This window comes from Puntigrus tetrazona, chromosome 10, assembly GCF_018831695.1.
Source record: "Puntigrus tetrazona isolate hp1 chromosome 10, ASM1883169v1, whole genome shotgun sequence".
In the NCBI taxonomy this organism is placed as follows: Eukaryota; Metazoa; Chordata; class Actinopteri; order Cypriniformes; family Cyprinidae; genus Puntigrus; species Puntigrus tetrazona.
The window spans coordinates 5,455,118-5,477,269 of record NC_056708.1 but is presented as its reverse complement, the minus strand read 5'-3'; the positions used below and the strand labels follow the sequence as shown (position 1 = coordinate 5,477,269).

At 38.6% G+C, this 22,152-nt stretch overlaps 2 protein-coding genes across 4 annotated transcripts; one reads left to right on the top strand and one right to left on the bottom strand.

Annotated features, from left to right (window-relative positions):
* Window positions 1-264: 264 nt before the first annotated feature.
* Window positions 265-12,313, bottom strand: slc20a1b (solute carrier family 20 member 1b). 2 transcript variants are annotated; one of them, XM_043249966.1, is made up of 11 exons: window positions 12,019-12,313; window positions 10,159-10,899; window positions 9,930-10,070; window positions 9,723-9,808; window positions 9,506-9,602; window positions 5,174-5,293; window positions 3,399-3,629; window positions 2,756-3,305; window positions 2,471-2,656; window positions 2,285-2,369; window positions 265-2,152 (listed from the first exon to the last, which is right to left on the bottom strand). In XM_043249966.1, the coding sequence occupies exons 2-11, from the start codon at window positions 10,499-10,501 to the stop codon at window positions 1,997-1,999; spliced, it is 1,995 nt and encodes a 664-aa protein (XP_043105901.1). In that variant the 5' UTR covers window positions 10,502-10,899; window positions 12,019-12,313; the 3' UTR covers window positions 265-1,996. The 2 variants fall into 2 exon arrangements, with proteins under 2 accessions (XP_043105901.1, XP_043105902.1); XM_043249967.1 differs by having other exon boundaries at window positions 2,756-3,302.
* Window positions 12,314-14,000: 1,687 nt separating this feature from the next.
* stard7 (StAR-related lipid transfer (START) domain containing 7) lies at window positions 14,001-20,776 on the top strand. 2 transcript variants are annotated; one of them, XM_043250446.1, is made up of 9 exons: window positions 14,001-14,984; window positions 15,314-15,474; window positions 15,936-15,985; window positions 17,071-17,181; window positions 17,582-17,664; window positions 17,770-17,869; window positions 17,955-18,039; window positions 18,408-18,601; window positions 18,980-20,776. In XM_043250446.1, the coding sequence occupies exons 1-8, from the start codon at window positions 14,536-14,538 to the stop codon at window positions 18,569-18,571; spliced, it is 1,203 nt and encodes a 400-aa protein (XP_043106381.1). In that variant the 5' UTR covers window positions 14,001-14,535; the 3' UTR covers window positions 18,572-18,601; window positions 18,980-20,776. The 2 variants fall into 2 exon arrangements, with proteins under 2 accessions (XP_043106381.1, XP_043106380.1); XM_043250445.1 differs by having other exon boundaries at window positions 18,408-20,776.
* Window positions 20,777-22,152: the final 1,376 nt, after the last annotated feature.

Below are 22,152 nucleotides of genomic sequence, written 5' to 3'. Positions count from 1 at the left end.
GTTGAGGGTAGCTTTGTTTCTAAATGCTTATCTCTTCTGACACATCACTATTTTAATAGCCAAAACTTAAATGTGTAGCTTTTTTCACAATTTAAATCACAACTACATTTAAAATTAAATGAAATTGATCACTATATTCAAAAATATACATCTATTTAGCTTGCATCATACATAAAATAAATAAGTTATACTATAAATACATATATTAAGTAATAAGAATGAACAAGAAATAAGAAATCTTTTGAAATAGGCAAAGACAGGTGATACTGGAAAAGACATTTATTCTTTCATCCCCAAAGCCCAGTGGACAAAATGCTCCACCTTTTTCTCTTTGGTTAAAAAAAAAAAAAAAAAAAAAAAAAAAAAAAAAAACCAACAGAAAGAGAAACATTCTTAAGGCAACTACAGCAACTATGTAAGGTCTAAATGTGTTAAGTTCATAACCAAATCACAGCAGTGCAGATGAAACTACTGCTCTCAGTTCCAAACCCTCATTTAACACCACTTTCCTACACCAATCTAATAAATATGGTAAGTCATTTGTGTTGCTGCAGGGGGTTACAATGGCAACCCTTTGTAAAATATATACATATACTGTGTTTGTATTGGTATACATTCCTCATTACTACAAAGCAGGTCTATGTGAAGGCTGGAGCAGATGAGTTACATCATCTGTCAAGTTTTACAGGAACGCCAATGGTCTCAAAACCAGGGTAAGGAAATTTTACTCGATTTGATTCATTGTTTCTGTAATACTCTAAAAGGGAAGAGGCTCTTCAGGTTATATTTCTTGACTTAAAACAAATGATTGCCAAATTAATTTTGGCAGAAGGTCTTTTTTAATAATTAACTTATCTTTCGGCCCGTGGAGTAACCCTGACCAGTAGAACACTGGTAAAAGGAGAGTTTGGGTATCCTAGCAACACTTTATTCGTATGCAACAACAGCGACCCTTGGTGACCAAGCACAATGGGCCATAATCCACCGTATGGAGTTCAATTATCTACAGCAAACATTTAGGGACACGCTGCCTTTATGAGAGTCGCCAAGTGCATACTAACTACAGCAGAGCGCTTCTGTGCTTTAAAAGAAAAGCGTGAATCTTTGCAGTAGCTGCTGAGATGTTTAACTGCATCTCCAAGCGCAAGTTGGTCCGTTATAGTTGTTATTCGATGCTGGGCAAAGCAAAGCAAATATTAATAGCTCAATTACAGTGGTGTACATCAAAATATTCTGCAAACCATTGAAAAAAAAAAAAAAAAGAGGATTTAAAATAAGATAACTGTTTACCAAGAGGCTTGTTTTGTAGTGTAACCTACAAGACAACTAAAAGATATCTGGAAAAGGACACCAAAATTGTATTAAGGAACATAATGTGAGCAACCAATTTACTTTGCTAATCAACCCTCACAAGACTCTCCTAAGTGTGTGTGATAAGGCTCTATTTGAGTTTAGTTTTCCTGCTTAAGAAAGTGGAATAAAACATTGAATGCATAAGGAAAATGTAACTAATTTCCTCTTTCCTGAATTCTTTGCACCAAAACACAGCTTCTCTAAGGAATTCAAATCATGAAAGTAATGAAAAATGGATTTCAAACTGAAGGCTAATACTGCATTGTAATTGTACATTTACCTTAAAAAAACCCTTTTGTTCTGTACATAATTACATAGACAAAAACAAGGTGATTTGACATATTTACAAGAGGGAAATTAAATGGCAACAATTTTTTGAAGACATCTTCTCTGGCCTATGGCATGTGACCTGGTGCAACGCACACAAATCATCAATACAGGCTAAAAATAATGCAGCCAAGAATCATAGGCTCTATCGAAAGGGGCCTTTTCATCCCCACTCATCACAAGGATGACAGAGTGGGGCAAAGGTAGAGAGAGATAGGGAAGGTTGAGATATGCCCTCCACCTCTCTCTGGGGATCCTGGTTGCAAGTGGGGGCTCTTTGTGAGCAGAGAGGGAGGCAAAGTGGACTTTCAAGGCCTCACAGAATAACATAGGTGAACAGGGCCATGATGGCTGCACTGATAAGGCCAGAAATGGGCACAGTGACAAACCAGGCCATGAAGATGTTTCTGAACAATCGCCAGTCCACTGCCTTCCTGGAGCGCAGCCACCCAACAGCCACCACTGACCCGACCTGAAAGCAAGCACACAAACAAAAAAAAAAAAAGCTAAATGATTATACACCCTCAACATCAAGCTTCATTCAAATAGCCTCCATCTAGGACTTGATTTGCATTGGTTTGTTTTGCATACAGGCCCATCTTACCTTGCAGTGAGTGGTGGAAACTGGAAGACCAATGTTGGAAGCAACCACAACCGTGACAGCTGAGGCAAGCTCGATGCTGAAACCACTGAAATTAAACAAAACATTGTTTAGGGAAGCCTGCCAGTTGGGAGGTTGTGTTCTGTACAGCAGGTGCTGTCTGATGTGACAACATGGCTGTGTTTATACCTAGACGGGGTGATGGGGGTCAGGTCCTTGCCCATGGTTTGGATGACTCTACGGCCCCAAACCCACAAACCAACACAGATGCCCACCCCTCCATACAGCAGCAACCAGATTGGAGTTGGTGCACTTGATATAACGGACCCACTCTCGTAGACCAGCCACAGGGCAACCAAGGGACCAATTGCATTACTGAAAGCAAAATACAACTAGTTAAATCAAGTTTGAAGTACTTCAGATAATAAATTAAATGTATTTTTAGCACCGTGCAGTACACTGCAATTGCATTACCTGACATCATTTCCTCCGTGAGCAAAGGAACCGAAACATGCAGTGAGAATTTGTAGGAACTGGAAGAGCATTGACACTTCAGGTCTGTCGGCATCAGCTCGATCCTCTTCCAAAGAACTACGGCTGCTCCCAGCATCATCATCAGCAATCTCCAATGCAACCTCACCTTCACCAAGACCTTCAGGTGCCCCATTCTCCGCCACTGCGTTGCAGTAACTTGTGTAGCTGTCCATGCGGATGCGCTTCCTTTCCTGGGCACTGGCCTTTTCCTTATCTCCATCTTCGGACGCACGGAAGTCAGCTTCTTTGGGCTTGAAGTCTCCGTGCATGCCAATGATGGCCATGGTGTAGGAGGTGTAGCTGTTGTTGCGGCGGATGGGCCGGTCACCACCCTCCCCCATGCAGTCTCCCACTTTTGCCAGATGGAGTTTGTGTAGCAGGTCCTTGTAGAGGCCAGAGTCCTTATGAACTGTGTGGTACTGAGAGTAACCATTGCTAGGAAAGTGAGCGGGGCCAGTGGTGAAATGAACATGGGCAGTCTTTGGAGCTGCTGAAAACAGAATCAAGTTACATGATTGATCTTGGACAAAAACAGTAAACGTATGTTATGAATGACATGGCATGTGAGGCCCTACAGACTCACCACTGCCCGTCTCTGACTCTTTGCAGTCCTTCTGATCTGAGTCATCTGAATCTCCAATGTCAAAGGTGACCCTGCGCTCCTCAGAAAGAGGAGGGGCCGAGGGGGTGATAGGGGGCATGGCACTGGACAGGTTTTCCTCAGGGACAGGTTTCAGGATGGGACTGTGAGCTTCATGCAGCTCTCTCTTCTCCATCAGAGGACTCTCAGAGGGACTGGAAGACTTTACTTCACCTGAATATCAAAAAAGATGGTCAGCTCCAAGCTTGCTAGTTAAAAACAAAACACAACAACAGGACAAGTACATTACATTTGCCCAGAATTATACATTCAATTAATTTGTATTATAATACAGGGGCTTTCTTTCTATCTTGTAGTGGTCCAATAACCACCCAAACAATTTTTTTGAACTTCTATTATGTACTATTATTATTATTATTATTATTTTAAAATAGTTAAACATATAGCATTAAACTTGTACATCAATTAAAAAAAAAAAAAGCCAATAATTACAATTATTAAAATAACTGTACTGATATTAAATTGAGAACTCTAATTAAATAAGGGTGAATCTGATCATTTGTGATAAGTATAAAAGGCGGGGTAAGCGCTCACTGGCAGTTCACATGGCCATTACATGAATGCTTGATTTTTATAAACTTTCAGAGGCAAACTCTGTTTGCTTAAATTGTCACTATAACCCTACATTTCAAGGACAGCCTGACATAACGTGGTCCATCGTCCAATGATCTGCTTGTAGGTGTCAAAGCACACGCATTCTATTTTAGTAGCAAAAGCCACATCGAATCATAGTCATAGTCCTTTGCTCAACAAACTTGAGATACTTCCCAGTCAACAGCTCAGTTGGACCACAACTATTCCTGTTCACTAGCCATAGACCAATTATTGGATCACTCTGACCCAATTAGGCTGTTAGTGCACAGCCAGACTATACAGCTTTAGATAAAGACTAGATGACAGTTTGTGTCAAAGAACTATATTGAAACAAACCATCCTAACCTGAAGCAGGTATTACTAGAAAGTGCAGTGTGTGTTAGAATATTTTGCGTGTTTTTGTCTGTCATGTGATGGGATGATAAAACACACGCTTGCCATTAAACTTCTGTTAACATGAACTGCAACTGAGATCACAGCCATTTAGATACTTTACTACATTTCAAAACCGTAACCAAATAAACCCAGTACTTTTGCATGGCATGTGCAAGGGCACAGAAAAAGTATAATTTTACACAAAGAGAGCCGATATAGATTTGACCTAGCTTAAATTGTATTGAATCTAAAACATTTCTTTAAAAGAGTATATTGTCCAAATGACTCATTAAAACTACCGTCCTCTGCCAGCATCTTTAATCTGCAGGGTATTATCCCCAATGAACACCTGGTGCTTGGCCTAAGGCTAAAAACTTACGTCCACAGATTGCTGTCCAGACTTTAATATGGCCTGAAAAATACCCATTTAAAGTGTGTGTGTATGCATACATGTGTATACACATTTAAATAAAACAAACAGCTTTTGAAGGTTTAAAGTACAATGCAAACAATAAAACACCATCTTTAATAAGTCTAACACAAATCCATTTCACCCATTTCTTTCTTTCATTCAAGAATCTATTTGGCAATGGACAAGCTACCTATCTGTGCTCTGAAAATGACACTGTGCAACTATATAGAACTCATTGCTCTATTGCTAATGGATTACAGAAATTGTATGGTTTACATGGTTAAAATTAACACAAAAAATAAGAACAGATACTTACATTCGATCTTCTTCTTGAGCCGAGGGCAGACAGCAAACCAAACGACGATAGCGGTGACCAGGGCAAAGCCGACAGAAATGAGCAATGTTCCCCACCAGAACAGCTTATCAAAGCCCAGCACTGCAGTCCCATCATTCACAGGAAGAAAGGAACCAAGAAAGGTGTCGAGGGAGAGGAGGGGAAGAAAGGAAAGGTGCTTTTGAGACAACAGGCAGCATGTGCTACCATCAACAAACAGTTTTAGGGAATGAACAGGGATATTGTGGACTGTTGGTTGTTAGTAATGGTGTTGGAGTTAAAACATTAATAAAGACAAAAAGTGAATTTAGTTTAACTAATAGTCGCTTGCACTCCCTTGAGAAAAATAAATGCATATTCAGAGATTAATACATATACCAGATACTCTCATTTATCATTTTCAGTTAGAAGACTATTGTGCATAAAAAAAAGAAAAAAAAAGAAAAGAGAAAGTACTTGCTCTACTTGTTTAGGAGTCCAAAGAAGTGCAAGCTAAAACCAACCAAAATATATGCGACAAATATCTTGGTCTCATTCAGAATGCAAGCACAAAGGCCTGTCATATTACATAATTTAGTTGAGATGTGAGCGTGAACAGCAGCAAAATGTTGCAGTGACAAGAAAGCACACAAGGCAGATGTACCATATGGTCAGCAAGTGCGGGTGCCTTAAAAGGCTATTGCAGCAAGATATAACCCCCACCTCTTTGGGAGGATGGGTGGAAAAAAAAAAAAAAAAAAAAAAAAAAAAAAAAAAGTGACCACTCCTGCAGAAAGGTTATATCTGAGCCAAGACTGCGGTGCTAGCTGTGGTGATGAAGAATGCATGCTGCATGCTCATGGAAGAGTGCTGGCTGAGCAAGTCAGCCATTTACGAATTCCCCACAGGGCCCAAAACCACACAGACAATGAAATGTGTCAACATAAGCTCACAAGACCAAAAGCGGTGTGAAAAAAAAATGGTACTGGAAATATTTAGAGCAAGACTTTGTCCAAATTAAATGGGGTAAAAAATGTTTTATTCAAAATAGGGCTGTAACCCCCCCCCAAAACAGAATGAGTTTAAAAGACAAAAACAGGGAGCAATGGGGCATAAACTCTCATGCCTTGCCACACGCACGTACTACTGCAGGACGCTGCAGGGCATGCCGTGCTGCTGCGTGCTTTGGTTATGCAACTTTAGTTCAATCTCAAGAGACAAGACACAAGGAACACCACACTCTGAATAGAGCACTGATGTAGGGGGTGGGGGGACAGCTGAACTTCCCAACACCCAAATGACTTAGCAGCATCTAAAGGGACAGAACAGGTGTGTCCAGTGGAGGTGACAGGGTGAATGATGGAAATAAGAGAAAGGCCAGGGAATGGGGCCCAGTTATCAAGTATGGCAGTCTGGCATGGTTCCTGCTCGTGGTGTGAAAAATGCAGCCCTGTGCATGCAAGTTAGGCAGGGAATGCATTCATGCTCACATCAACGGAGTCTGACAAACACTCCTCCACAAAAGGGGGGCAGCCAGACCACAAACATGCAGTGGGATGAATGAATGGAAGTGGCTTCATTTCCTGCTTCACCCCACAATAAAATGTGCTATCCCATTGCCTTCATTACACAATAACACAGGTTGTTTTTGCAGACACGTTCAGCACTATACCTCATCCTGGTGACGGGATGATGGTTTATGAGTCACTGTGGGCTGGACACTGGTGTTTATGCCAGTTATGCCATTTGTGGTCTTTGACTGCCTCGTGTCTGTTCCAAAAGTTCCAAGCATTTTTTTTTATAATTAACTTAATAAACTTTTATGATGTCATAATATTCTACCTTTGTATCACCACCAGAATATCGGTTGGTGTTGGTTGAGACACACCCAGGTTTTTGACCCCTGCCAGCAAATCTAGCATCCACAAATGATTCGGCGCTTTAAAGAAATTGTTCTTTTTGACACTGTAAACTGTTTTGAGTCTTGCTAAATATGTCTGGCCAAATATAAAAACACTCCGTTTCAAATCCACATGTCTGTTATTGCTGCCTTTCGTGTTTGCTTTATATCCCCAGGGAAACCAAAACACCCCACTGTCTGTTTTTCCAAAGGGGGAAGCAGACCGGAAAACAAGCATTGAAGCACTGGGGGTGGGAAGGTGTAGCAAATCAAAATGTTCCTTATTTTTAAAACTAGGGATATGAGTAATACAAGTCGAGGATGGAATACGCTATACAACTTTGAAAATTCAGATGATTTTAAAACTACAGGCATCAGACACAAAAAAAAATGTATAAAAAAAGTTCACACACTACCATTTGATCTAAACATCATGAAAGCAACAAATGCAGAAACATGTGTCTCATTGCTAGGAGACACATGCCAAATGAAAATGCATTCTAAAATCAGGTAAAAATGTTAAAACAAGTATGAACTGAAGTCTGCATTTTTCTGGGAAATATGGCAACTGTGTCTGCCCAAACTCTGCAGACTAGCACAAATTATTGGTAACTAGAATAAACTTCTAGAAAAATCTGGGAAAAAGTCATGTTTACTAAGTGAAGTTATTCAGAAAACTAGTAGACTACGAGTGGAAAACAAACGAGTAATTGTTTGCCTACTAAGGTTTCAAATGCTGAGGGCTACTGTCATTAAAAACAGAAAGAGGGCTTATGCGTCATCTGTATTTTGCATGGGGAGAAAGTTCCAGGCACTGTGGTTTGCTGAATGACCGTACGTCTGTGTTGAACTGGGGGCAGGAATGGGTTATAGCACATGATTAACAAAGTGGTGAGAGGCACCATGTTTGGGAAAGGGTGTTATTAGAAACGAATCCCTGACATGATGTGCATGTCACACTTTATGTACAGTATGTGTGTTGGAATGAGTTGTCATCATACTGCATAAACGGTTAAAACCAGAAAAACAAGGTGTTCCAAGTACCAGGGCAAACACACCGCTTCAAGGAAACTCCACCTAGTTACATACCGATTTTTTTTTTACTGAATTTTACAGGGCATGCGTGCCTGTGTTTAGCTCCCTTTAGAAGACAAAAGAGGTCGATCAACAATTCATGACATGCCCCCCCCATACTGGTATTGTCCTGTCCTGTCCTGTCTTGTCTTGGGAGACGCTCTAGATTAACTGAACCTAAGTGAACCGCCTTAAATGGGCTGGGAGTGGGAGGAGCGAAGGGATTTTGTCTCTTGATGTGGTGCCTTTAAAGCTCATCCAACAGCAGATGACATGAAGATGTCACTAAGTGTGGCCAAAGATCAGGATAAGCTCATGTTAAGATGTTTTTACTATGACCTACTACATTAACCTGAATTGGTGTGGGAACTTATGAAAGAATACATGTCTTTGACATGGTGTGCTTAAACTTACGTGACATGTGTCAGCTGATGAATTTGGCTGAAGAGAGAACTTATTCTGATTGATTTAGAGTCCTGAAGTGACACTGAAATGATTAAATGGGCTCTAGAGGACAGCCTTTTAATTTTGCGAGGCTATTAATCTTTAAAGTCATTAGAAACTGTCCTCAGTGTGTCAGATGAAAACCACTATATATTATCTGAATGGTCTAAGCATTTAACATAAGTCAAAGGTTTTGTAACAATTAAACTTAACATTACCTTAAAGTACTTAACTGTAGGACTTCATTTAAAAACACAATGAATTCCCATAAATAACTTGCATAACTAATGACTGTCCAAATTTTATATATAAATAAACCTTTCTCTGAAGTCTTAAATGGTGTATTAAGCTGTCTAAAGGTATGTTTGTTGCTATGTGAATGTGTATGCTGCACCTTGCTGCGCCTATGTAAAGCGCACCCGCCTGGGAGTGCATGTGTGTACACACTCCGAGGGTGCATTTTGCGTCATACTCTGGCCTGAAGCCTTCATTTAATGGCCCAGGCCAGTTGACTTCTTGAATTGTTGAGCCCTGTGGGTAAGAGAAAACAAAAAGGAGCAAAAGTTGCTCATTTAATAGGGTTTCAAATTTGAAAGGCAAAAGTATTCAGAGCTCAACAGTTAACAGCATTTAAAAACGTGGTGCTTTCTCTACTGTGGCTGATGGTTCTTTTTGATGGGCATGAATTCTTTATTCCACTGTTTTTTTCTCTCCTATGATGGAGAAGGAAAAAACACTGACTGAGGTCATGAATACAGGCAACCACATGTCCACGTCATGAGTGCTCCACTGAGTTTTCCATAGCCCACTGGTTAAACACTGCTTTGCCTTAAGCACTGTAAACCGTCTGGCGGAGTCTGGGCATCTGGTTAGGGTGTTAACGGGCATACAAAATGCAGAAATAGGGCAATACTCACTCGGTGCGCCAGTAAACATGATGGAGAACAGGTTGATTCCCATTGTTACAGCGTAGAAGAAAGGCAGGGCCTTGAGACCATTGGGCACTGGATCTTTCTGCAAAGGACAAAGTAAAGACCTCATATATAACACCCAGCTTTGGCATGACCTTACATAATATTCTTCTCATTCTACGTTCAAAGAAAGCCATTTTAAAAAGACAACCATTTTATTTACCTTCTGCAGAATGAACATGCGAACAAAGTAGAAAAGAACAGCAGACATGATGCCAGAGAGGACAGGTGAGAGGAACCAAGAAGCAACTGAAAGAGAACAAAGAACAATGACATGTTAGAAAACAAACATCTCCAGTTTCTTGACTACCGGAATAGTCATAGAAGTGCAACTACAAATGGATCATCCTTGTGAATGCAACTGACTCACCAATTCTAAGAAGCTCCAACCATTTGACTCCCTGTTGACCTTTGGCGACCAGTGAAAAGCCAATGGTAGCTCCCACGATGCAATGGGTGCCAGAAATAGGAAGCTTCAGAAAAGAAGCAAGCAACTGCCAAGCAGCAGAGCCTGAAGGGCAGTGAAAATAGAAAACTTAAGAGAAACCTTAATAATATACAACATACATATACAACATTAAGCCTCATAAGCTACTCACCAAACATAGCACTGACTGATCCAGCCATCAACACATGCTCTGAGCCATTGTACATTGTCACGTCGATAATGCCTTTGCGGATGGTCTCACTGACCTTGGCTCCAAGCAGCACAGAGCCCAGTGTCTCAAAGACAGTAGCAAGAATACAGGCCTGCTTAAGGGTAACTACACCTGATCCTACTGCTGTACCAAACGAGTTGGCAACATCATTAGCACCCACTGAAAAGGCCAGGATAAACGCTATGATGAAGCCTACGATTAGGAGCCATAGATAATCTGTCAGAGCCACTTGAGCAGTAAGTGTGGTCAATATAGTTACCGTGGCCAAAGTTGTTGACACCATTGTGCGTAAATAGTTTTCAAGTTAAACGGGGAAAAAAAAAACACTTCACAATCTTATAGGGAAGAGAATCAAATATGTATAAATAACTCAAGCAGCAGCACACTGGATATTTTAATCCCCAGATAATCGAGGTACTAGTGTTTCTAAATCTGTTTTCTGCCTCAGACCTACCTTCACCCCTTCGCTAAACCAGCAAATCAAAGCAATCCAGACACCAGAGAGAAAATCTGCACTGCTCTGAACTGATGTGTAACGTTAAGGGAGAGGGTGGAGTGAGGGCCTATTGCTATCCTCTGAAGAGACTAGATCTGTTACAGTTTGTTTTGGCTTGGGCAATTAGGCAGACAGAGCGGACATCCATTGTGCAACAGACACGGTGGGTGAATGGTAGCTCATTCCTGAAAAAAAAAGGAGAAATTGGGAAGGTTCCCGTGTTACGCAACAATTTCACTGCAAAGAGGTCAGAACTTGAACACTAGTCTATTACGCACTAAAGCAGTATTAGTACTTTTTTTTTGCATATAGCGCAGCCGAAGGTCTCTGGAAAACTCTTTCACTGTACAAAAAAGGGGGCGCATCGAGAACAGACAGAATGACTGCATGCACGCACGATCATACAACAAAACTCTTTAAAATACATCTAGCTGTTATACACCATATGGCAATTGCTTATGCGTGAACTAAAAGGCTTTTTGGCTACAATAATCAAGCCAGTACGTTCAAGGCTACGTTTTGTAGCAAAAAAAACTGTGATCCAAGTCAATCGGGCCACTTTGTTTTACAAGCCCGAAAAGGCATCACTTCGATTAATATTTTAAGCTCTGTGACAACAAACAGCGACTACTATTCAAATTATGCCGTCCGCGCATAGGTGTCATGTGGCTTTCCAGTACACTCCTGCAATGCAGCCTTTATTGGCAAAGAAATGCAGAAAAGAAATGATGAAATGCGGTTGACTGTCACTCCAGGGCTGTTTGAGCCAGTTCTCCCCGCTCGCACTAGACACGCACTTCCTCGCTAACGTTAGCTTGAGGAACCAAATTATTCGAGAACAACTATTAAAACGACTGTGTTAAGCAGTTACAATTCGTTGATGTTAATGTAAAAAATTATATCTTACACCATTTCAATGTAGAAATTTTGTAGGGCTTTTAGGTTATCAAGGCAACATCCATCTTTTCTGAGCGCGCCGGCTCTGCACTACACGTGTCGTCATTCATTCACACCCGCTAACAGCTAATATAACGTTATTAATCAGAATTGTTGTATTAAAATACCGTACTAGCCCCAGAAAATACATACACGATACACATCAGTGATACCGTGTTGTTAACTTAAACGTAAAGAGACCTTGGCATTTTTTCCACGTTTAAACATCGCGAGTCAGCTGACAAAGCCACGAGCTCGCGCTCATTCTAACCGTTCAAATAAGCAGAAAAAAATACGTCGATGAGAAAGTAAAACAAATACCACTCCCTGCCAACTAGAATGAGGAAAAAAAGCTGATTTTTACTCACCACTCAAAGAAAACCGTCGATAAATGTCGATTTTGATATTTTTGACACTGTATCCCGCCCAGTCAACTTCCCGTTGCCGCTTTCCGCGCGCGCGAGATAACACAGTAAATTCTCTCGCTCTTTCCTAAGCACTAACGTCCAATAAATAAAAAAAATCAAAGCTTAAGACTACAAACAAAAAAACTGCTAGCTGTTTTAAGCTCCGGAATAAATAAAAATTCGCAATAAACCGCTTTGAGCCGGCTCCAGACGATGAGTTCCTGCTTGTCCACGCAAGACATATATCATCCGACTGAGAGGGCGGGGCCGTCTTTGGTGGATAGTGACGTCAAACGACAAATCCCGCCCCCTGACCTTATGTGGCGATGGTAGTAAAAAAAAGACTATTTACTTAACCTTAGACTTGTCGACCATTACTACTCTGTAACTATACAAAACTGCACATTCTGTAAAATCCATAGATTTTAAATGTTCATGTAAGACTTTACACAACATGTAATCCAAAAATACTTCCCTTTAAATTTTTAAACTAAACAATGTTTTTTTTTGTAAATGTGATTAAAGTATATTTTAGAATTTCGTAACTGATTTGGTATTTCTTTTCTCTGACGTGTGAGAAGTAAAATAAGACCATATGAAAAAAAGATTTAGAAAAGGATCGTAAATACATATTTAGAAATCTAAATCGAGTTGTTGTTGTTGTTTTTAATTAAAGGATGGGTACATTCATTGTGAATATGTAAGTATAAGTACAGTCATTGTGTGTATATATATATATATATATATATATATATATATATATATATATATATATATATATATATATATATATATATATATATAAATATAAAATAAAGATTAATTATTGTCCTAAACCTGAATTGGTATCTGTTAGTGATTAATAGTCACGTGCTCTACTGTCGGATTTCAAAGGTGTTTCTTGTTTCCCGTATGTGTATCCCCTGTGATTTTAATTTTCTCCAGTTCCTCTCATGGGTTATCGAAAGTCATGAGATAGACTGAGATGAAATTCTATAAAGGTGACGCTTCAATTCATGCAAGCTGTGCTATAACTCCCCCACGTGGCCACAGAGAAAAAGTGAATTCAATGGCGTTTTTCTACCTTCAAGAGCACAGGATTTATATTCCTCAAATAGAACCAGCAGTGGCGGCGCTAGGGCAGGGCTCGACGGGGCTATAGCCCCATCAGAAACTTCAATAATTTCATAAATAAATAATCTAATAATAACGTTACGTCTAATAATATGAATAGTGTAACAGGCCTTCATACATTAGAAATGCAAAATCCTCAAAATTTTGTCAAATTTGTATGCTTATCCAAATTGGGTTGCAAAATTGTCTAGGAATGGGACTTTAAATCAGGTGTTGAGGCATCAAAAATATTTTGATAGTATTACTAAAATCTTATTAGTAATTCGTCACCTCACTAGTTATGCAAAAAAGCAATATTATGAGGCTAATGTAGCTAATTAATATTAAATATTTACTGCAATAAAGACAGAAATCAATATTTGAATGGGACCAATATATCTAGACAGACAGACAAGAAGACAGAGGGACATGAATTTTACAAAATATACTATTTGGTTACTTAACTGATAATTTATTAATAAGATGAATAATAAAATGTGGTATAATAATATAATATAATAATAACGATAACAATTCATAGGTTTGTGCACATATATACTTACGCTATTTACTTATCTGCATGGAATAAAAGGTTCGTCGTTTTATCGTTACAGCACTCAGTAGGCACGTGGTAACACTGTTTAACCTTATAGTTGTAGAGGACCTTTACCATGGGTTGATTAAGGTAAGGCATTTGAACTTGCTGGTTGATCAAGGGTTGCGACCAGTGAAGACAGACAGCCTTATTACCCTATTAGAATGAGAGGTGCATTCTCGACGTAAGAGACAGCCAATAAAAACTCGAAAAACTGAAAAGGGCGTGGCCAATAGTCACGTTCGACACAACTCGCACTTCACCATAGAGGTGTGAGGGCATGCAGCTAACGCAGGAGGATAAAAGTAAGATTCATTGAACGATAGGAATACGAAAATCACTTTAGCTGTTATAAAATACTGGCCACTCCATACAGTCGAAATTGGAGTCGTTTTTGTTGATTTGGTCGCAGTGTGCTCGCGGTCGCATTTCGGCTAGCTAATCAGTTGATCTGTTATGGCAGTTGTTAGCAAATGTCAAACTGTTTATCAAGCAAATTACCATGATAGCGTTTTGTAATGTGATATTAGAATACGAAAAAATAAGTGATTGTGCTCTCGTGCGTTTTAATTGTCGTTAAAACCTGTCGTTAAATATCTAGCTAAATAATCGGTAGTGCATGTCAACTTGACATTGCGTTGAATTTGTCAAAGTCCTATCAATACATGGGAACTACTTTGTATAGTAAGTCTTTGCTTTTTAGCTAATTCGTTGAAGTGCACTTCAAAGTCAAATCTAGAAATCATCGAGTCGTGGTTCTAGAAACAAAGATGTTCCCCTCCGTCCAGCATCGCCCCGTGTGCAATATAGGGGCCAGAGCTGTCCGACTGCAAAGCTTAAGCACTTTTAAACAGAGTAGTGCGATACATAGCAAATCGTGGAGTTTGTCTTGGCTGGGTGAGCGCGTGGGCCTGCTGGCGTCATGGCTCCAAAAAGCAGGAAGGGGAACTAACAAGCTGACCTCCGAAAAAAAGAAGGAGAGACTTTTGTCTATATTCGCCAACCATTGTAGTTTTGTGACGGGCCAGCGGCTGAGAAGGGCCCTTCAGATAGGAGAGCTGTACTCAAACCTGTACTCTGAGAGAAGCAGGTGGACACTCGTCGGGAACATATGGCGGCGCCTGCAGAGCAAACACGCCCCCACTGGAAAACTCATAGCAGCACTGGCTGGGGTCTTCATGTGGGAAGACGAGAAGATTGGCGATGATGAGCTGAGAAGGTACTTACCTCACTTATACACTGTTTATGTGTTGGTATTTGTATTTTTGGGAAGTCACCCCCATTATCTGATGTTCACAGTATTTAAGCGTCAATCAAATAGCAAATTAACAACCAACCAGAAACGCCCTGTAGCTGTCAATCACTTTTCGTTTCCAGGTGTTATTGCAACGGATTGGATGTTGTGGGCTTAGAGGGCGTGGTTTTGATGAGGGGAGAGACGCGATTTATGTTATTTTATTTAAACTTGTTTTTAACACATTTCATATCATTTCAGTTATTTATCTGTGCCTTATTGTAAAAGCAACTTGTCTGAACCCGTGCTTTCAGGTGTGCGTGGGAGCTGCAGGCACTGGAATCTGTGAGAAGCCAGAACGTGAACCCCAAGACAGCCGTGCGTGCGGATCCAAGCTGGGAGGTGGTCATGGAGAAGAAAAACTTCAGAGTTTGGAAAAGACCCATCCAGGGTAGCCATCTTTTTGAATATAGAGGTACGTTTTAAGTTACGAAAACATGTATTTATTGTGTCATTAATGAAATATGAATTGGTAGGAAATACTTTTTGTAATTTCACATTAAGAAATTGCAGAGCCAATCCTAGACTTTTGGGCTGTCTGTGTGTTCATAAAAATTTAAAAACCCAAAATGCCGCCCAAACCCTTAACCTGTTCTTAAAAAGTCAGTAATACAAAGAAGGAAGAACTCTCTTAAAAGACAATATCTTTTGTCATATTCAACATTTGTTCTATTCAACCATAAGTGCTCTGTGAAATGGACATCTCTGGATATTCTGCCATGGGGGCATGAGGACTGGGACAAGGATAGGCTCTGCTTAAATGCGTTGTGAAAATGGACTTTGAAGGACCCTATCATATCCTATTTAAATGATGATCATTGTGACCATTTGTTCAGTCCTGATAATGAATTTACATGACCGGTTCTCTCTTTACAGTGTTTGGTTCCTATACAGACGTAACTCCCCGGCAATTCTTCAACGTTCAGGTACTAAGTCTGTTTTCATGACATGAACTAGTCACAGGTTCTTAAAAGGTTTTGAGGATTCAACGATTTAATTTAGTCGTAATACTTGAGGTCAATTTAGTTTTCTTTTTTTTTTCTTCCCTAAAACTGTCGCATTACTGGAGGTAATATTTACTGTGAACCAATTTTTAAATAGTAGTAGTAGTAGTAGTAATAATAATAATAATAATTTAAAAAAGCAAGGAAGACAGTTTAAAAGTTATAAGTTTTAAGTTATAAAAATAGAGAAAAATAAAATAGCTCAGATGTTCTGCAGGATTTCTGAACATATGAATTACATGTAACTGTCTCCTCATTACAGTTACTGTTTCTGTGAAATACACTCATTACATTACCTTGGTGTTTCAAAACAAATATTGATACATAAATGACATAATTTGTCTGTTGCACCTGTTTGATCTTTGAAATTTAATTTGCATGGGCTTGGTCTGATGACTGTTTTATATAGGCATGTGACTCGGTGTTTACAGAATAAGGAATGTAAGAGTGAAATGTGAGTTGCGTGCTAGAGAAAGCATTATTCAAGTGCAAATTTTTTTTTGTGAACCGAAATAAAATAAAAAATAGGTACAAAATAAAACTAACAACAGTTATTAAAAACAGTTATTAATAATAATGATCAAAAATAAATAATCGTTTTCGTAATCATTAGCCACGTATTCTCACAATTATTTGGCTTGTCATGTAGCACAAGCAATCAAACCAACATTAGGCATTCTAAGTTTGTTTGTTAAAAATTATATCATATCATAACAAAGTGTGTTTTTAGTGAAAAGGCCTATATGTGTGTGTTATATATATATATATATATATATATATATATATATATATATATATATATATATATATATATATATATATATATATATATTAGAAAATAAACTAACAAAATTATTAATGAAACTGTATTTTAAAGAAACTTTTAAAACGATATTAAAATAAAAAGGACTACAAATATAAAAGTAACTGTCGTAACCTTGATTGTTTTTGCTGTTGGTGTTTGAGTGTTATATTTAGACTCTCCCAAATATTTCCCTTTACTCCAGTTGGACACAGAGTACAGAAAGAAGTGGGACGCACTGGTTATCAAACTGGATGTTGTGGACAGGGAAGTCAACACAGGAACTGAGGTCATTCATTGGGCAACACATTTTCCAGTAAGCTCTGAATGAAGTTGTCCTTTTGCATTTTGTCAAAACAAGAATTCATCCATTTGATTTTTGCAATGTGCAGTGAGTGAGTCGAATTAACGGAAGTGTAATCTAGCACTAGTTGACTGAAGATTTAAAAGCCCTTAAGCTTAATCTTCTTTCTGTCCTGTTTCATCAATCTGCCATGCTGGATTTATCTGCATTGTTAAAGACTTCCTATATTAAAAAAATCGAAATATTAAAAGGTTAACGATACTTTAAGCATGCCACACAATTGGCTTAAAAATCTAAGAAAGTCAAGTATTTATTTATTTATAGAATAAATGTACAGTCTTAACAGCTGTTAGTATTTACAGTACTGTTTAATAGCCAATGATGTTACAGTTTGTTGACCTTTCTTATGCAGTATCCCATGTACTCCAGAGACTATGTCTATGTGCGCCGGTATCAGGTTGATGTGGAGAACAACTTAATGATCTTAGTCTCCAGGTAACTGTTGCTGCCATTTTATAGATGTTATTTGGTTACATTTCAGCTAGTGTTAATTGGTGGACGTGTGTCCTTAATATTAAGTGTGCCGCTTTCTCTGTCTAGAGCCGTCAGACACCCCAGTGTCCCAGAAACCCAGGAGTTTGTCCGAGTTCACTCTTACCAGTCCAAGATGGTCATCCGCCCACACAGGTCATTTGACGAGGTGAGAATAAGGACTCGCTTGTGTGTCAGTCTGTCTGCGTTTGGTCTTAGTTTGTAGTCTTAATCTAGTTATCTTGTCTCAACAGAATGGCTTTGATTACCTGCTGACTTACAGTGATGATCCCCAGACGGTCTTCCCTCGGTATTGCGTCAGCTGGATGGTGTCTAGTGGTGAGCCGTCTGTCTTATATATATATATATATATATATATATATATATATATATATATATATATATATATATATATATATATATATATATATATATATATATACGATTATATATGGTTTATCTGCGTTATGTTTGTTTTAGTATGTTTATTAGTATTGACCTAAATGAGATATTTCTGAATTGGATTCATTCAAAAAATTTGCTTTTTATAAAAATTACTACATTTAAAAGTTTCTGTTCTCTTGATTCTTATTACTGTGTTCTTACCTGAAGGATGTCGAACCACTTGTCCTTGAAATCTGCCCTTTCCACAGCTTCTGTTTCTTGACACCAGTTCACTCAGACGTCACTTCTTCTCTGTCCCACAGGCATGCCAGACTTCCTGGAGAAGCTTCACACCGCAGCTCTCAGAGCTAAAAACATGGATGTCGGTGTCCACGACTACGTCAGCTTCGTAAAACCTATCCAACCTACCCAAGAACGACTAGCTGACAACGCTCACACCGGAGGCCCGAGTCAGATCTACGCCTGAGCGACTGGGCGCAGCGTTTGATATACTATGGTAAAAATGACCCAATTTTTTTTTTGCTACAAAGGTCATTAATTGAAGCCACAAAGAACCATCTGTTCCCGAAGTGATCTAGGCCATTGACCAGTCTTGTACAAACACATACTGAGCACACTCATCCCCGATTTAGTTTGCTTCCTCTTTCTGTAAGGGTACATCTGTTGAGGTGAGCCAAAATAATGCCATTTGTTAATTGTAGATTCTCCTGCCAAAGCAGTTTTCACTCCGCATTTACATCATGATCATCAGATTCGATCATGTTGAGATGCTGAGAAAACAACAGGAAAACCTGTGAAGGCCCCACCAGCTTCAACAACAGGAAGCCGTTTGAGCTCAAGCGACTGTTGTGGTTGTTTTTTTTTTTTTTTCCAGTTTATTCTGTGATGAACTGCTCTCAGCAGAACCAGATCGACTCACCATCGTCCTCAATTTACCATGTGAATGTTCACTGCCAGTACAACCCAAACAGCCTTCACAGGATCACCAAGACTGTGTCTTATGCCAACCGCAGCATCCTCACGATCAGGCTCTGCTTCCTCATGCGCTCAAGAGGGCTGTTTGAAGTCTAAAACATCTTTTCTACTCTGAACTCTTAACAAGTGAGGACACTGTGATTCGATGTTGTAATGACATTGGAAGACGGTGCGTAAGTCGGCCTACAAACTCGTCGCAGGATGGATTTTGTGCAAGTGCAAAAAAAAAAGTGGGTGTGTTTTGTGATTGGGAATCCACTCTGATGGGATTGTGTGTTATATATGTTTATACTGCAACAAAGAAAAAATTGGTACAGTCACACCTGGCTTGTTGATGCAGATTACATCGACTTTATACAACTTGCAGACATAAACAAAAATTCTTGTCCTGTTGGGTCTCCATTCCATCGTTTGACCTTCATTTCATACTCGTGTCATAACATCAGTGAAATTATACATACAGTAACATGTCAGTGGGAAAAAGTATGTAAATCATCTAAGGTACATGTACAAGGTACATTTCTGGCTTATGGTCTTTGCAGAGAAACATTTAAAATGAAAATGGATCTTCCAAATCTCAAAGTCAGGCTTTATTTGGTGGATGTGTGCAAATCTATACTCGTTTATGATATCCAGATGTCCTCTGTTTGAATGAAGCGATAATGTCATGACATTTTTGTTACATGATTGGTAACTAAACAGGCATAATTTAAAATTGTTGCACTTAAAACGTGAATGGTCCGAGTTAGTTGATTATGACGTCCATATAATCAACCATGTGAGTTTCTGTTTTGAATATCTGCTCTCTATTGAAAGTGTAAGTAAACATCAATGTCCTATTTGCTTTTGTTCCACAAGAAATTGTTAATTTGCCCTTTTGTGTTAAGTGTTTGTCCTTTATTAATTTAGTATTTGTCACACCATTTTGTTAGTTCACAAAAACATGTGGCCTAAATACATTTGTGCATGTTAAACCCCTAGATAGCACTGCATTGTTTACATCTCATTTTTAAAGCTATGGCAATATGATTTTGTTTCATGTTTAAAATATTGTTTAAAGTGATCAGTCAAAGGGTATTGTTATTAAGGAATAGTCCACCTTTATAGAGGTTATGCTCTATTGACAACATTTGTGGCATGTTGTCAATGACCACAGGTAGTTTTGATTTGGACCTCAGTTTGGGAAAAAAAGGTGTGGGTTGAAATTATGTAATTTGCTAATAGAGCATAACTACACTCATTTTGCTCCTTAATGCATACAAATATCCAAGTGTCATATCTTTTTCCATTTCCCAAAAATAAGTTAATTTATTCCTAGTAGATTTAAATTACTGTCCACCCATCATTAATATGGTTGTTAAGCACATTCATTGTTTTCTGTCATTTCGTTTAAACATCACATTGAAATCTCAGATATTCACTAGTATACTAAAAAAAAGTGCATTTTCTTGGTGTTTGACAATACTCTGCTTATGTTTCGAGTTAAAGCATCATGATAAAACCCAACCGCAGTTTAATGCGCTTGATAGAATTTTCACTTTTTTTTTTTTTCTAATATCTAAACTAGAAGTGTTCTACTGTAATCTCAAGTGAAATAGTAGATGTATGAATGATGGAGACGCCTGAAGCATGAGAGTTTGTTTTTTGCTCTAATGTGAAAATAAACCATCTAATTCATTTATTGGTGACAATGAAACAATCTGAATTAATTTCTGAGTCTTGTTTCATTATTAATGAAGACTGTGACCTTCAAAAACAGTATAGTAAATCTTGTGTTTTAATAGCTTTTAATCACCATATACAACAACAGAATAAGTCCAATACAATTTTATAGATTGCATGTATTTAATAGTCTAGATATGCATTATTAATGGTGTTTGCTAAGTATTATTATTATTGCTCATATTGAAGGTTATTGTATAAATGAGTCTATTCATAAATAAATTTTGTATCTTACTGTTTTTGTTTAATATGCACATCACATCCAGACCACTTACTTGTGTGACAGAATACATAATGGTAGTCATGATTGTACTTCATTTAAAGTGCATTCTCATTGGCTGGACGTCTGTGGCATTTATTGATTGATTACATTTAAAGTTAAGAGATTTATTCATTTTATGGTTGCTATGCTTCTTTTTTTAAACAGCTCAGTGAACCAGTTAAATTGTTCAAAATCTCCATAGGGTGCTATACATAATTATAAAATGTGAACTGGTCTCATGAAGTGGTTGAATCTCCAAAGATTCAACAAATAAAACACTTGTGCACAGGCAAACAGATGTCCATTATAAAATGTCATTCAAAAATGCCTGGAGCTGAGTAGCGCAACCCAACATGACCTCTGGCAGTAAAACGGAGTGGTTCATTCATCTAGAGACTAACTGTAAGTGCAGCTCTGCAGTGAGCTCCACCCATCATCATGACCCCTGACTGCATCTAAGATTGCATTTTCTCTAGCAAGGCTTATATTATTAAAGCCTTTTTGTCTTTCAGTAGTGACAACGGTGGCTGATGTGCAGAATTTGTCCATGCATTTTCTTATGATGAATAAGGATGCAACTGGACTTGGGCATTTTCCATAACTTTAATGCCCATTGTAAAAATAAAACGAACTAACCCTTTACGTATTGAGAACTACTTGAGTACATGTCTCTGTTTATGTTGCTTTCAATAAAGTCAACAAGGTTAACAACAAATTAAAAGGACATGAAGAAAGAATTACGTGAAGCCATGGCATCAGCTTTGCTGAGGAAGTGCAGTTGGGGCAATAGAACTAATTATTTTAACCAGTGTCACTATTTTCATTTCTTGTTGCACAATTTTTTTTTAGCCGTAATGATCATGTCAGACACAACAAACAACAACAAAGCATTTTATTCTAGTTTGGGAAAAGAAATGAACACTTCAACAGACTGTTGCACAAGGTTTGATTCTTCAGATTGCGGATCCAGTAAGAAGAAAGACCTGGTAGAAAGTGCACACAAGTCTCCAAAGTGCTTGGCACAACCATGGACAGAAAAGGAACTGCATGGTTAGATCAAGCACAATGGTGTCCTGGGCAGTGTCGTA

Bases quoted from the DNA above. Each gene is read 5' to 3' on its own strand.
- slc20a1b (XM_043249966.1), bottom strand. From the start codon at position 10,501: ATGGTGTCAACAACTTTGGCCACGGTAACTATATTGACCACACTTACT. The intron at 9,603-9,722 runs GTAAATAAAATG...TGTCCTTTGCAG, and splicing joins GCATGTTCATTCTGCAGAAG to AAAGATCCAGTGCCCAATGG. The intron at 3,630-5,173 runs GTAAGTATCTGT...TTTGATATTCAG, and splicing joins GCTCAAGAAGAAGATCGAAT to GTGAAGTAAAGTCTTCCAGT.
- stard7 (XM_043250446.1), top strand. From the start codon at position 14,536: ATGTTCCCCTCCGTCCAGCATCGCCCCGTGTGCAATATAGGGGCCAGA. The intron at 15,475-15,935 runs GTACGTTTTAAG...CTCTCTTTACAG, and splicing joins CCATCTTTTTGAATATAGAG to TGTTTGGTTCCTATACAGAC. The intron at 15,986-17,070 runs GTACTAAGTCTG...CCTTTACTCCAG, and splicing joins GGCAATTCTTCAACGTTCAG to TTGGACACAGAGTACAGAAA.